Genomic DNA, 15,402 nt, shown 5'->3' with positions numbered 1-15,402 from the left:
GCGGGGGGTGGGTAACATGCGAATATGGCAAAGTACGAGGCATGCTCTACGAGATATAATAACTGGTGAAACATTAGATAACATATTGTACATCCGAACATCTCCGTAAGTTGTTCGGTGCATTAGCGAGGGGCCTTAGTCACATAGATGAGACAGTAGTATTAGCGTTATTCATCGGGAAAACGAGGAGAATAGAGACAAAATTAGGTTGATGTTTCGGGCAACATGCCTCCCTAGAAACAACAGCAGAAGTGAATTCCTTCAGCTATTATCTGGAGAAAAGCATGTTGCGGAAATATGAACCCAACTGTGTCTCTATTCTTGTGTTTTTTTCCGAGGAACAAGGCCAACATTACTGTCTTATCTGAATATGTAGTCGAAGTACGAAGTTGCAAATCGTAATGACAATTGTCTTTGCATAATGGCCTGCAGTTGGTGAAGGTCAGTCTCGTCTCTGACGTCAAAAAATATGTCTTGTTTTCGATAAAAAAGCATGACCACGTTCAGGTCAAACAGTTACCAGGGTTACAGTGCGTCTAACGGAAATACTGACGACATCGCCGAAAAAAGGAAAAGTGTATTTTAACACACGCTGAGGTGGAGGTGTCAAATTGACCCCCCCCCCCCGAGGCTTTTTCAAAATGGTTTCCGAACAGCGTGGCGTAGTCGCGCCAAATTTTGCATAGCTGTAGACAATTGCATATCGAATCGCCTGGCATTAAACACTTCGATGCACCTGATAAGGTTTATGGCCTATGTCAGGTCAAGGTCAGGCCATGGTTCTAAAGAAGGTAATTTTTAGGGAATCGTTCAAACTGATCCAACAACGGAGTGCCATAAAGTCATATATTTTTGAGACGCTTTCTTAGGCAACACCACATTTGAACAAACTTCTTTTTGTCGTAGGATCAGGTATGGGGCAAGACCAAGATCAAAACCAACCTGTTTTATTACTCTAGAGATTGCTGTATGGGTTAGTTTCTGATGCCCATTTCAAATTTATTGATAACAGGAGCCTCATTGTACACCTTCAACGAACTTCTTGAAGGTCAAAATAGGCAACTGACCTGAAATCACCCTGATCAACATGGCTTTTTTAGGAATAGACCGCTTAGCTTAATCTTTGTGGCTTATTCAAATGCAAAACTCAAAACAGTCTCGTATGGTTTTCAGTCACTATGACCTTTGCCCCCATGACCATGATTTTCAGTCACCCCGACCACCACGACCTAAGCAGCCACCATGACCTTTGAAAGTTCAAGTAAGGTCACTGACCTAAAATGACGTGGTGACGCTTTGCTTAGAACAGTTATCTAGGTTCTAGAAGACCTTTGGAAACCAACCCGAAGTTTTACATTGTTTCACCATGTTCCACTCGAAATTCGTAGCCTGGGAGGCTCAAACCTTGATCTAAGTGAGCTCACATACAGGTCAAGATACCCTGTAAATTTGGTGTCCTTACCTTTCTTAGTTCCCAAGATCTCAGGGTGGGGGATCAAATTGACCCCCACCCGAGCGAAGGGTATCCGACCGGCCACCCGGGCGCGGGTTCACTAATGCCATTATATGCTATATTTGCATGTCACATGGCGTGTATCATGCTAACGCGAAAGATATGCGCTACTTGAGCTTCCATGAAACCCCTAACGTGGTCACACAATGTAAAATGGACACCAGAACACAAAAGCTACAGCATATCGTGGATAGCGTGTTTAAGAACATAAACGCCTGCTTCACGCTTCGAAAAATAAAATGGGCCGGAATCTGAAAGTTATTGGGTGACGGTGAAGGACGGTAAAAACAGAACAGCTTCGTCTTGAGTTGTGTGATACTAGGTCCAGAAATGCACAGTTCTTTATCGTTGCCAAGTTCCTTCTCGTGCCTAACATTTTTCACCTCTAGGGTTTTCACCAGGATTTTGTTTGACGCCGACGAACATTTATATAACTATGTTTGAATTCAACACCGGATAGCTAAAAACAGGCAAACTTTATTCTATTACTAAGAGATGAATCCATCCCTCAAGCACAGCATTCGGGCGACATCGGGAGGTGGTGAATAGTTTGATAGTCGGGTGATTTCCTTTTTTCCGAAACGTCGTCATAGATGTGCCTTGCATACAAACAATCGGTGCCGCATCATTGATGCTTAGGAACCTTGGCATACGTGTTTTGTCAAGCAAGTTAGTGTTGCCAGCATTAACATGCTTCAGATTATTAGAGACACATTTTGTATTATACTATATATGATAAATTATATAGCATATTATATATTATATGAGTCTTTGATAATAGCTTCCGTACACGCTCTCTTAACATACACACTTCGCATCGTGCGCACTACGCACATTCGTTGATTATAAACGGTGTATGAATTTGCTTAACGCACAAGTTCTCTTTCCATGCACATTTTTGTCCAGAATCGTTGTCTTGGTGATGATTGATATCAGGTTTCCAACTTTATTGTTGCCCGCAACAGCAGCGTACAACTGGCAAGCTTTGCCTGCGAGGTCATACTGTTATGGCGTAATCAGAAACTACTACAACTAAGCCGTGATTTCGACCTGGAGCTTAGTAGCAATAAAGTGGTAATATATATATATATATATATATATATATATATATATATATATATATTTGTGTGCGTGTATGTGTGTGCGTGTGTGTGTGTGTGTGTGTGTGTGTGTGTGTGTGTGTGTGTGTGTGTGTGTGTGTGTCGCAAACTTAAGCGTCAGCATTTTGCGGGTTGTGCGGCACTCATCGCCAACGCAGCATTTTCCTTATTTTTATGCCATAGGTCAATGTTATCCAAAGAGTACGCCACTCCTTGCCAAAAATAAGAACACCGAAAAAGAACGGCGTTCTTCCGAATGTCATAAAAAAGAAGACGCTACGTCAAATCTGTCTTTTTCCTGCTGGCGTTTCTCCTTCTACTAATGCATTTCTTGGACAGCTCAGCTGGCGCCTTGTGTACCGGAGCAAAGAACTTCGCACGGGCTATGGGCTAGCAAAGTATTATATAATTAAGGAAATATTACAGTAATTTTATATGTATATTTTACTGAATATTGCACAAATATTGTAGGATAAGTTTAAATTTTGAACAACCAAAATTGTGTGTACAGGTACAAACTTACTTGCATTACCATGAACTCCCGTTGGAACTTTGCTTTGAAGGGAGCTCACGGTAAAATGCGGTGTTATAACCGAAAACCTGTGCGGAAATCGCGGGAAAACCTGCAATTTCAAAGTCCCGCGGATTGTGCAAGTGTGGGATCACTCTTCTTTTCTATTAGAGTGTGAATCAGGCGCTTGAAATGGGTGTGATCACTGGTGGTGCGTGCCAGTGGCTTGTATTATTTTTATGTGGTGGAGAGTGTGCTTGCGAGGTTTTTTATTTCTGAGAGAAATAAATATTGTTGGCATTCCTTAAATCTAATGACTTCCAACAAAATGTGACACAGTGATACCTGTATCGATCTTTAGGTTTGTGTTTGAACATGACAGCAAGCAGCGACGTCGGCAAACTGAAAGAAACGCTAGCACCCATACTGCAGGGGTGTTCAAAGACAATTTGCTACTTTATTATGATCTTGCCAACATCTTGAACCTATTGAGGTTTCACAGTATATAATCAATCCATTGCCTGTCATTGTATTAACCATTCATTTAGGCAAGAGGGACAGGTCAGTACGGCTCATTAAAGCACCTGATATAAGCTCGCATGATACAGCTTCGCAAAATTGTCTTTCACTTAAAAGAAGTCTGAAAATATGGTGCTGTAGTCTTAGGAATGAGTATACTGCTATCTTAACAAGTTTTGTATGCAGGCAAGCATTACTTGCGGGTCATCAATATCATAGTCACTGCAACATGTGTGAGATGCTGGGTGCTGAGAAAGGAGGGGAAGTATGGCTGTTGGTTTCTTGGATAACACTTAATAGTATTTTATAATAGGCCTTGTGTGCACTGGCGGCTTATCACTTCCCTGCATTTCGCCCGTCTAGCCATGACCACATTCAGTTGTTATGTCTTTAGCATTGTGCAAGGCCAGCAGGTTTGCAGTGTCATTTCACTACAGGCAGTGTTTTCTTGCTATACATGCGTTATTGCTTGTGCGAACAATATTTCTGAGTGAAGCAGCCCGATGTCTGCAGCATGGTGCATGGCCGTGGAAGCAGAAGACGTGTTCGCATCTTTGTCACCTATGTTTTGTGGATTCCCAAAGCATGCTGAGCAAGTGATATCACTTATTGGTTGTGTGCTTTACTGGAAGTGATTTGTATATTGCATCATGTGTTTTCGGTCAGTTATATGTCAGATGCGGAGTTAATACAGGAATGCACGCTTGACGTATTTTTTCATGATAAAATTCATCACGAAGGCAGCAGGGGTTGCAGTACAAAAACCATGTCATTATTCAGTATGTCATACCACAGTGCAGCACTGAGATAGTGTCACAATGACACTGTTGACCCCTGCCATTACACAATTAACCAACATTGGTTGACTACTCTATGTCAAGACCATGATATAACAGCCTATAATTTATGAATGACTGGTAACAACTGATTAACAACGCCAAAGGTCTATCACCAGCAAGTATGCTGCTGCACCACAATGGTTATATCAGGGTTTGCAAGTAATTGCATAAATAATCCAGAGCAAGAAATTGGTAGCTCAAGTTGACCATCTTTACCATAGTACTAGCAATGCTTTGACAATCTATTGATAGCAATGTTACAGATCCATTGTTATTTTTTGCATGGGACTGTATTTCCACTCACCACTAATAAAGAAAGCAACTACTGTGCACATCACAAGATATCAATGTGAGGACTGCAGCACTGCAGGCAAGGATAAGTCAACAATACGGTAATGACATCCTGAACAGTCCTTGGCAGGTTTCGGTAAGGCATTCATGACGTTATATGACAGTCTTCACAGCATATCGTGCTTTAATATTACTAATCTGCCTGAAAAGATGGCGATCGCTACTATGTCAAACAACCAACCAAACCATCTTTTACGACCAGTACCAAGACAAAAATCCATTAACAAGTCAGTCACCAATCCGCCACCCAACACGGCGCCCGCGACGAGAACGGCCGGTTGGCGTCAGGTTTCGTGCGTTCCGAAGTATTCTTTGAGTCTGGCTGCCGGATGCTGCCAGGTATTGCTGTCGTCACTAAACCATTCCATGACACCACCAAACAATGACGTAATGGGGCGCAATTTTTCAAGCTTTGAAATTTGCTACTTATGGTCGTTTTTAAACCTTAAAAGCTTACCAATAGTTACAAGTAAGCTTTTTCCAACAGATCTGATACTTATCTCAATATCCCCAAATGTGGAACATTCCCTTTAACGTAAAATCAGGTCTGTCAGTACCAAAATCTGTGCCATCATCAATCATCGACACTCAGGCCATGGAGCAGTGATCTGAAGTACTGAATATCGCCATTTTCAGGTTGCATCCTGCACAACACACCACACGCGAAACGAAACGAAACGGAATAGGTAACATAAAAATGGTTTCGGTGGGAGAGACGTCCGTTGAATTTCTGAGTGATTATTGCTCGGGCGTAACAACACAAAAGTATATGTGTTGTGTAACAGCTCCGTTTTCAAGGCAACTTCGGACAAATACTGTTAAATGATTTGACCTGGCTTGTAATTGGTGGTATAGAGCGGTCTTCCTGGAACTACGACGGTCCACCAATGAGACGGAATTTGAATGGCAGACCTGTGAAGCCTAACTGAGGCCCAACTATGATGGTTAAAGAGGCCCATCTGGTTTAGCTATATAGGCCCCATCTGAGCAGGCTGTATGTGTCCTAGTTGGACATACCCATGTGGGCCCCAGCTGAACATGCCCACGTGTCTCAACTGTGTGACCAAGTGAGCCCATGTTGCATACAGTTAGGCTCCATGTGGACCCCAGGTGGGCTGGCCATGTGATACCCACCTGGTTTCCCATGACATGCTCACATGAACCGAAATGTGTCTTAACTGGGCAGTCCAGGTGGGCTCCATGCCGGCTCCAGTTTGGCCCTGTATGGGCCACGGGTGGGTTTCCCACAGGGAGCTAGAATCGCTTTTGAACTAGGGTGGTAGTGAAAAATTCCATCGCAAAAAGACCGTGCAGGAGTGAAAAAGATCAATTACAAATGATGAAACTTATGAGCTCTTTGAGAACTATGAGTTGTCTTTGTTTGCTGAAGCATCAATCATGGGGTTCTTGGGCTTGGAGGTACCTGGCGCCCTTGATCGGTGCGTACATAGACATGATTCAGATGTTGGTGAGGCAGGGCATAGCCATAAGTGTCCATGTTCTGTGGAGCCTCGTTTATGCTTGTTGGTTTCAAGTGAGCTCGGTTTTAGATGACAGCTGAAAACCTCAGAAAGAGAAATAGGGGTTTGGCATGTGCAATTAAACAATGTCAGGCAGGAGTGAAAAATCCACATACAATATGAGGAAAAGGAGTGAAAATTCCTCCTCATAGGGTGTTGCTTTACATCCAAAGTCGGCAATTCTAGGACACTGGTTTCCCATGTGGGATCCAGGTGGTTGCACATGACATGCCAACATGGGCCGAAGTGGGCGACCCTGATAGGTCCCATATGTACCACGAGTGCCCGTTAGAATGGGAGCACGGTCTCATCGCTGGTGGGCACCTCTGGTGATGGAACACACTTAAAAGTGTCTGCGCGTCCGGCAGAGGTTCAACGCGACGTCCACAGCACACTCGGCGTGCGCTGCGAACACGCCCAAGACTGCGTTGGCGCAGAACAAAAAAGCGCTGCCTATTCAGAAGGCGACAGCAGCAGCCGAGAGTCGAGTGGCTAATGGCGCGACAAGTTCAGCCTCGCCCCGATTGTCGTCATCAAGCCGGATAGCTCATCAACGCGTGCTCAACGCTACGACGTGATCTCAGCCATGGAGAAAATGACACCACGCACGGCGAATATGCCGCCGATCTCACTGCTCTGCGTGCAAAGTTCACGTGTCAAATCACAGCGGCAACGCAACAGGCCGGCAGACGAACAGACACAACGCTTCGCTGGCACTCAACGAACGCTGAGCACTATGCGGCTCGTGCGTGGTGCGCGCCAAACGGCTGGAAGCGAGTCGTTGTTTCGTGCTTCGGTCACACTCTGCTTGGTACTGCGCAGGCCGTCAGTAAACGGCTCGCTCGTCGTAACATGATTGTGTTTGGCATCTGTCGGCGCTGGGTGTGGACCGTTTCACGATTGCACGTGCGGCACGGCTCTGCGAAAGGGCACGGCGGCACGAGGCCAGCCGGCGACCGCTCGACGGCGTCGACCGGACGTCGCGCGCGGACGCGCGCCGAGTGCTTCCAGCGGCCGGTTCGGACACTGGCCGAGAGTAAATCGCCGCCGCCACCCAGCGCCATGGTGCGTGCTGTGATTACCCGAGAGAGGCTGCCGACGCGCGTTCGCAGATGAGTGCTAGCCATATTTCTGGCGCGCTCACGGGGCGCCGTGACGTCACGGCTAGACGGTCGCGCGGTGGTACGGTGCAGTGGCTGGCGTGTGCCCAGCACTCTGCGCGTGCAGCCGGCATTCTGTATTCCGCCATGACTGAGACGTCCGCCGCACCAGCCGTCGCCCCGCCGCCAAGGCGGCCAAGGCCAAGGTGCCTCGGGCCAAGCGCGTTCATCCGCCTACCAGCGAGATGGTGCGCGGCGCCATTAAGGGCCTCAAGGAACGCGGCGGGTCGTCGCTGATCGCCATCAAACAATACATCGCCGCCAACCACAAGGTGGACGCCGAGAAGCTGGCACTTTTCATCAAGCGCGTTCTTAAGTCCGGCGTGACCAGCGTTGCGCTTGTGCAGACCAAGGGCAAGGGTGCCAGCGGCTCGTTCAAGCTGTCGGCCGCCACGAAGGACAAGGCCGCCAAGAAGCCGACCAAGCCGCCCAAAAAGAAGTCCGCCGGACCGGCCAAGGCCAAGAAGACGCCCAAAAAGGCCGCCAAAAAGCCGGCTGATAAGAAGAAGGCCACCAAGTTACCGGCCAAGGCTAAGAAGGCCAAGCCCACCAAGGCCAAAAAAGCCAAGTCGCCGGCCAAGAAGCCCAAGGCGCCCAAGCAAAAAAGTCGCCGGCCAAGAAGGCCGCCAAGAAATAGGCTGGTGTGCGTGCCATCACCTCCGCCCGTCGGGGTGCTGCAATGGCTCTTATCAGAGCCACGTAACTCGCTCTTACATTATCAGGTCGCAGACTGACTGTCACGCATAACCGGACTGACATGCCGTCATGGGTGAGGACTTTGGCCTGTTTCTGCCCGGATGGCAAAGAGGCCTTCAGTTTGACAGCGTCCGGCAGAGCGCGCTAATTGCTCTCACATTTGGAACAGCTCCTCGTCGTCCGTTCGTGTCACACCCAAGCTCGTACTCCACGCCATTGTCTCTGGTCCTGATAAGGACCTGTTGATGATTTCGCCCTTAGCGCTTAAGCACGCTCGCCACGAATGCGACGCGCCAGCTGGATGTCCTTGGGCATGATGGTCATCCGCTTGGCGTGGATGGCGCACAGATTCGTGTCCTCGAACAGACCGACCAGGTACGCCTCGCTGGCCTCCTGCAGAGCCATGACAGCGCTGCTCTGGAAGCGCAGGTCCGTCTTGAAGTCCTGCGCAATCTTGCGCACCAGGCGCTGGAACGGCAGCTTGCGAATGAGCAGCTTCGTGCTCTTCTGGTAGTGACGGATCTCGCGAAGAGCCACCGTGCCCGGACGGTAGCGGTGAAGCTTCTTGACGCCGGACATCTCTTTGAACCACTGAGTTACAACAATGACGAATGAGCGTAAAAATAGATAAACTGTAACTGTCAAAGATCTACAAATACACTTCACGAGCACGCACACTAAAAGCGACCTTCGCATTTTTTTCCAGATCTGTCTCGCTCTCCTCGCGGCATCAGCCACAGCAGCTGTCAGAAGGCCCGTGGGTTTGAGTCAAGACGGCACCTACTGGCCTGAGAAGGCCCAGGTCGGTAAAGGCCTCCTGAGACTGAACCAAGACGGCACATACTGGCCTGAGAAGGCCCGGGGTGGTAAACGTCTCCTGGGACTGAGTCAAGACGGCACCTACTGGCCTGAGAAGGTCCAGGTCGGTAAAGGCCTCCTGGGACTGAACCAAGACGGCACATACTGGCCTGAGAAGGCCCGGGGTGGTAAACGTCTCCTGGGACTGAGTCAAGACGGCACCTACTGGCCTGAGAAAGCCCAGGGTGGTAAACGTCCCCTAGGACTGAGTCAGGACGGTACCTACTGGTCTGAAAATGCCCAGGATGGTAAACGTCTCCTGGGACTGAGTCAAGACGGTATCTACTGGCCTGAGAAGCCCCAGGGTGGTAAACGTCTCTTGGGACTGAGTCAGGACGGTACCTACTGGCCTGATTTTGCTGACGCTGAAGACGACGAAACGGACCTCCTGTCTGCCGTCATGAGCGACAACTTCAACGGACGCTCGGGGTCGTCTGACCTGTCCGGACAGGGCCGGCGACAGAGCGGGACAGAGAAGGCCCGCGAAGGACAGGGGTCAGGGTTATCCAGACGTCACCGGCGGCGTCAGGAGGGGCGGAACGGTGGCCACGGCTACGGCAGGTCCTTCAACCCGGTGGCCGGGGATGCCAGAGCACAGAAGTAGAGGTCTGATGGGCTGGTGTTGAGGGCTGAAGATTGGACCTGACCTGATCTGACCTGACGTGACCTGAGGTCAGCAGGGCGTGTCATTGCAACTCAGCGGGCTACATTTTGGTGCATGTGCTATATGTGATGTCTTTGTTGTATGGACGCGTCCTTTCGCCCTCAAGGCTGCATGAGTATTACATGCCTAATGCGCGCTCTGGGGGAGATTGGCTCGGAGTGGTATGTGGGACTGGAGGCTTGAAAAGAAACCTGGTGTACCAAGAAAACCCTTTTCATGCGGAAAAAGGCCGTTTGGATGTGAAGATCAATCTGTGCTTGACAAACTGTTTTCTATATTTCTGAAGTGCTATTTTGATGTTTTTGCAATGTTTTACATAGCGCACATCGTCAGCATGTTCATCAGGTATTTTAAGGGATGTTCGTTGGTGACAATGTAAGTTTTATACGCGTCCGGCGCACTGAAATGGCAAAAGATAATGGATATATACAAATACAACGGTCAGCATGTAATGTCTGATTATGAACACGATAACAGCATCTAAGGATACATTTCGTCCCACCTGCACAACTTCGCAAGCTTCCATGGAGTGATGTACGTCACCCACCCTCCCTTTCTGTAGGAGATTACCATGTCCAGTTCAGGTCAAGCCGACCTTCTTAGCACTCCTGCATCCGACCGTGGATGGTTGCATGTAACTTGGGGACATTTTTGTATAGAATGCTTCTGAGTACAAGTCCGACTTTCTTAGCGTCGAATTCTGCTCATTTTGACCATTTCTATATTATGTTGTTAACAAGCCGTCTTAATGCATCGAGTGCCATTCACTTCGGTACGTTATAACAGTATTGATAGTTCATAATCATTTTATTCACGAATAATTCCGATAAATGGCTTATTCTTTGATCCGGTATAATTGTAATTGCAACACGAGTGCACTAATAAAATACGACAACAATGCTGGCACATTCGCACGTTATCAACCATCACGTCGTAAGACAACACAACGGCACCATCTAGATCGCCAAGTCTGGTGCGAAGTTCCTTGCTGGTGCGAGAGACGGTGATGGTCGGCAGCAGGCGGCTCCAGGGTGAGGCCGTATGATACGAAAAAGCCCTGCGTGGCACACCTGGATCCCTGGATAGATGACTCCAGGTCAGGAATGTTGGTTATGCTGTGAATTGAGAGGGTCTTGGTCGGGTCCAGGTGCAGAGGGCCCTTGATGAGTTGGAGCAGACTTAGGTCGCTCAAAACAAAGCGATAACGATTCGCATCAGTGCCATCCACACGCCACAGGTCAATTATTCGTTTCACCAAGGCAGAAGATCGGTTTTCCCGGGCTCACAGCAGCACGCAGTGGGCTGTGTAAGCTATCCAGACCGTCCGACACCGGCTGATACGGTGGACGGTAGATAACGCCCACAATAACAGAGCGCTGCACGCCGCCCGAGACCGACACCCAGAGCGACTCGTCGACATCTCCTGTGCTTGTAATTGGAAGGACGTTTATGGCGCCGTTTTCCTGGCATAGGCACACCACCGCCTCGGGTTGTACCGGAGCGGTCTCGGCGCACCAGTCTGTAACCAGGAAACACCAATTTTCTATCTGTGACAGGACTTGATAGCCGAATCTCAGTGACACACATAATGCCAAGCTTTTGCTCACGAGGAGTACGAGGCACCGCGTGAATCGATCTTAGGCACCAGTGAAGGACATTCGAGTGACCGATGACCAGTTCATGAACCGGCCCACTAGAGCTGGTAGTCTGACCGCTGTTGGCAAGGTGACGGATCCGATGAAAGGCGAGCAGAACCGGTCGTGCAACGCAGCGTGGAGCATGTGGTGCTGCTGATACTAAAGGCGATGCATTCACCATCGTGGAATCGGTTGCTTGCTGGCTTAGACATGCTTTGAGGCTCGAGGATGTTCGTTGGCTACGGTCGCTGCCGTGCGGTAAGCGGAATCGGTTTGGTCTAGTTACGTTTTTCGATTAGTCTGCGTAACAGTATGACAGAGTACACGAATGTAGTTAGAAATGTAGGAATGGCAGTTACGAAAAAGAAACATTACTTAACAACCACTTCGCCGTTCAATCCACGCCAAACAATGCAGACTTCCAAGCGCTGCAACCGACCAACACCATCAATGCACCGCTGGTACCCACCTTAGGAAACGTCACCATTTCGGGACAAGAAGTCCTACAAATCATTAACTCCCTGGATCCAAACAAATCCACGGGCCTCGACGGAATTCATGTCAAATTGCTGACGCTAATTGCACTTCTCACCTCCAAACCATTAGCACAGTTGTTTAATAAATCATTAACGTCAGAAATATTTCTCAGTAAGTTGAAAGAGAAAGACATCAAAGCTATACTTAAAAGCAATGGCTCACCATCCGATTATTCCTGCTATTGGCCAATAGACATCATTTTGGCACCTTCAAAAGTTTACGAAAAATAGTCTGTAAAAATATATTCGATCATTTCACCGGCATTCCCCTTTCTCAGACAACAATCGGACAAGGCTCCCTTTTTTGACGCACAGTATATACAAGTCGCTTGACACAGGACGCGACTTTACGTCAATCTATTCCGACATTTCTAAATACTTTGACAACATATGGAGTAATGGTCTATTGCACAAGTGCAAATATAGCTTTGCAATCACTGGACGACTTTTAGACTGGCTTAGGCCATACTACCAAGACACAGACGACGGAGAGTACGAACACGTGTCAGTTTTCAAGACCGAAACCATAAACGCAGGCTGCCTGCGGGGCTCCGTACTAGGGCCTCTACTAGCACCCATTCTCCTCGACGGACTCTTCAGTCGGACACAGAATGATGTTCTTTTCTTCGCTGACGACACCTCTTTCTATACCTCTCACACACCAGGACTGATTTACGCACGACCGACACGACCTTGACGAAATACACAAATATGGTCGACAAGGGGCCATCACATTTAATGTAACAAAAACAATCGAACAGACATTCTCATATAAGCAGGAGCATCAGTCACCAGCGCTTACATTCGACCCCCCCCCCCCACACACACACCTTGACATGACGTTTTCCAAAGATCTCCGTTTGCACCAACACATCACCAAAACATGCCGCAAAATATTCAAACCACGCAGCCCCCTGTATCCGATAATACAGCACACACCAAGGCCCATTCTCGTACAAATGTACCAAGTGTACGTCAAACTCTTTTTGAGTACTGCAACGCCATCTGCGACGGACACATCACAGTACAGGATGCAATCAGACTTGAAACACTACTAAACAGACTGCGAGACTGGTGACCGGGGCACTCTTCAGAACGCCATCCGACAAACCACGAACTGAGTTAGGATGGCATGGACTGACAACGAGGCGACATATGCACGGACTGACGCACTATCACAAACTAAACGGTCCTGTAGATTTTCTGCAACGTACACCGGCTGCATCACAGCGATCATGCCCGATACCAGCGCAAAAGACGCTAACAGAGATCTTAGAAATGCAAGCACGCACACTGCAAACCACCAGTCGCACACCATTGTACCACAAATCATTTTCCCTACAGCAAGCAAGCAATGGAATAAACCGCACGACACCACATGACACCTCACCCACTCCGCTTTCAAAACAGCTTTGCGAGTAGTTGGGATCGCCCGATGCACTCCATTGCTGCAAAGTGTGATGAAAAATAAAGGGAATATTTTGCATGCCATGCTGAGAATGGACATGTTTCGCTTGAATTCTCATTTACTTCTTGTTCAAAAAGCCTCGCCGGTGTGCCAGTGTGGACACCACTATGAAGCCATTCGTGATTTCGCCCTCTTGCTCCAAAAATACATGGAGCAAAGGAACGATCTGTTTGACAGCATGTCGCAAACGTTACATATCCATTTTAGACACACGTTACCTTACCATCAGCTATAAGCTCTATTGCATGGCGCAGATCTCAGCGGAGGGAACGGCTTGGTGATGCCTTACCTTTTCCAAAATTGGCGGGAACGGCTTGGTGATGCCATAACATTTCCAAAATTGGCGGGGACGGCTTGATGATGCCTTACCATTTCCAAAATTGTGTGCTCAAATCGTGACGATTTATTGACATTGAATATTGTTAGTATTCCCCTCACTTCACCATATGACCGCGGCATTCCCGGTGAGGCTTTTTTTGGCTGACCATCCAGCCGAATGAAAGAGCTGAGCTAGCTGTGCCGTGGCGGCGGTTGCGGCGAAGCATTTCTGTTTGTTTGTTTCAGACAAGGTGCTTCGATTTAAGCTCTTGCTTTTTGGTCTTTCTGATTTACGTTGGCTTTCTACTGCATGTCTTCTTTAATAAACATGACGATGATGATGACAATGACCACACACATTGATAATACATTTTCTTCCAAAGAGGGACCCCTTATAATTCCGTGACGTTATTAAATCTGAAGAGGTGCCGGACTACATTGCATTCACTGATTGAGCGTAGACGCAGGGTACTTAATCCCTGAAGTCAAAATCTTCTTGACGTAAGTCAACGCATAAAATCAGTGAGCCTCCTGCCCTTACTTATCATATCCAGCTTTTGTTGGGCGACGCTTTGGTCACCGTTCTCGGACAGATAGCCTACGGTAGATCAGTCACACTTCCACCCATCACACCGGCCCTCCGACCGATCAGCGGTGTACGTTATCTGCGTCTTCCGGTCAGTGACGGAAGTACGTCTGGGTCAAGGGCCAATGAGCCACTTCGGTCTGACTTCTGAACCGCGTGCGTAACCGATGAACACGGGCGCAGTCAATAGCGGCCACTGGGGGGGGGGGGGGGGGGGGGCGGTCATAACAAATTGCATACTGTTTGAAAAGGCACCACTTGATTGAGGCCTTTACATATCAGGTGTCAAACAGATCACCTTCTGATAGATCCTTGGATATTGGATAAAGTTACGGCTGAATACGCTTGGATGTCAACATTAATCGCGTTACTCCCACCCAAACACCTGCTTGACTATGCTCTGCCGAGCGGCGAAACATGGCGGCTGATATCAGCTGACGCAAGCGCTGATAATCTGAAGATGATCACAGTTCACGATAGGACAGTCGGTATAAAGCGCGTGGCACCGGCCGGCAGAGCATGAGTGAAGCGGCAGCATTGGACATTGTGTACCGGTCTACAGAGAGAAAGTCATCATGAAGATCCAGGTCAGTTATCTGGCTGGCATAAACGAGGGCGACGAAAAGCCGTTGGACTGATGCTTTGTACCGTGACTGCGTGGCAAACGTTTAAGTGGTGCAACTTTCGGAGCTTTTCTAATCTTGTCAGTGCCGTGTTTGCATCTGAACGCGCAAAGTCAGTAAGGGGATATGGCCACGCCACGTCACAACACCGCTAACTTGGCTGGTGTTGTAACTGAACAGTAAAAATGAGTTTTGCCGACTCTGTAGCCTGAAACATAATCACCGAATTACACAACTTCACATAGCTTGCAATGACTCGTTGTCGTAAGGGTGGTCTAGATGTTAAGACACTGGAAAGAAATCCAAATTTCGATACCTGTCTGGATTTCCCCCCTGAACAATGGAATTACAGCAATAACCAACGAGTGCCAGATTACACGAGCCGCACTATAAAAGGTATACAAATACACTTAACAGGCACGCACACCGATAGTGACCTGCGCATTTGTGTTGCAGATCTGTCTCACTCTCCTCGTGGCATCAGCCACAGCGGCCGTCAGAAG

At 48.1% G+C, this 15,402-nt stretch overlaps 2 protein-coding genes across 2 annotated transcripts in view; one reads left to right on the top strand and one right to left on the bottom strand.

Moving 5' to 3' along the window:
* LOC119104694 (collagen alpha-1(I) chain) overlaps positions 1-8,247 on the top strand; it is an 81,055-nt gene extending 72,808 nt beyond the window's left edge. The window contains exons 5-6 of the mRNA XM_037228412.1: positions 5,866-5,900; positions 7,626-8,247. Coding sequence (XP_037084307.1) covers positions 5,866-5,900; positions 7,626-8,247 — 657 coding nt within the window. The remainder of the gene's footprint in view (positions 1-5,865; positions 5,901-7,625) is intronic.
* A 226-nt stretch (positions 8,248-8,473) lies between these two features.
* On the bottom strand, positions 8,474-15,116 carry LOC119104693 (histone H3.3-like). The gene is made up of 2 exons (XM_037228411.1): positions 15,078-15,116; positions 8,474-8,788 (listed from the first exon to the last, which is right to left on the bottom strand). Exons 1-2 carry the CDS (start codon positions 15,114-15,116, stop codon positions 8,474-8,476), a joined length of 354 nt encoding a protein of 117 aa, XP_037084306.1.
* Between the last annotated feature and the right edge of the window lie 286 nt (positions 15,117-15,402).

Source organism: Pollicipes pollicipes, unplaced genomic scaffold, assembly GCF_011947565.3.
Source record: "Pollicipes pollicipes isolate AB1234 unplaced genomic scaffold, Ppol_2.1 Scaffold_6052;HRSCAF=7182_pilon_pilon_pilon, whole genome shotgun sequence".
Classification (NCBI taxonomy): domain Eukaryota; kingdom Metazoa; phylum Arthropoda; class Thecostraca; order Pollicipedomorpha; family Pollicipedidae; genus Pollicipes; species Pollicipes pollicipes.
This window is presented reverse-complemented; position numbering and strand designations above follow the sequence as displayed.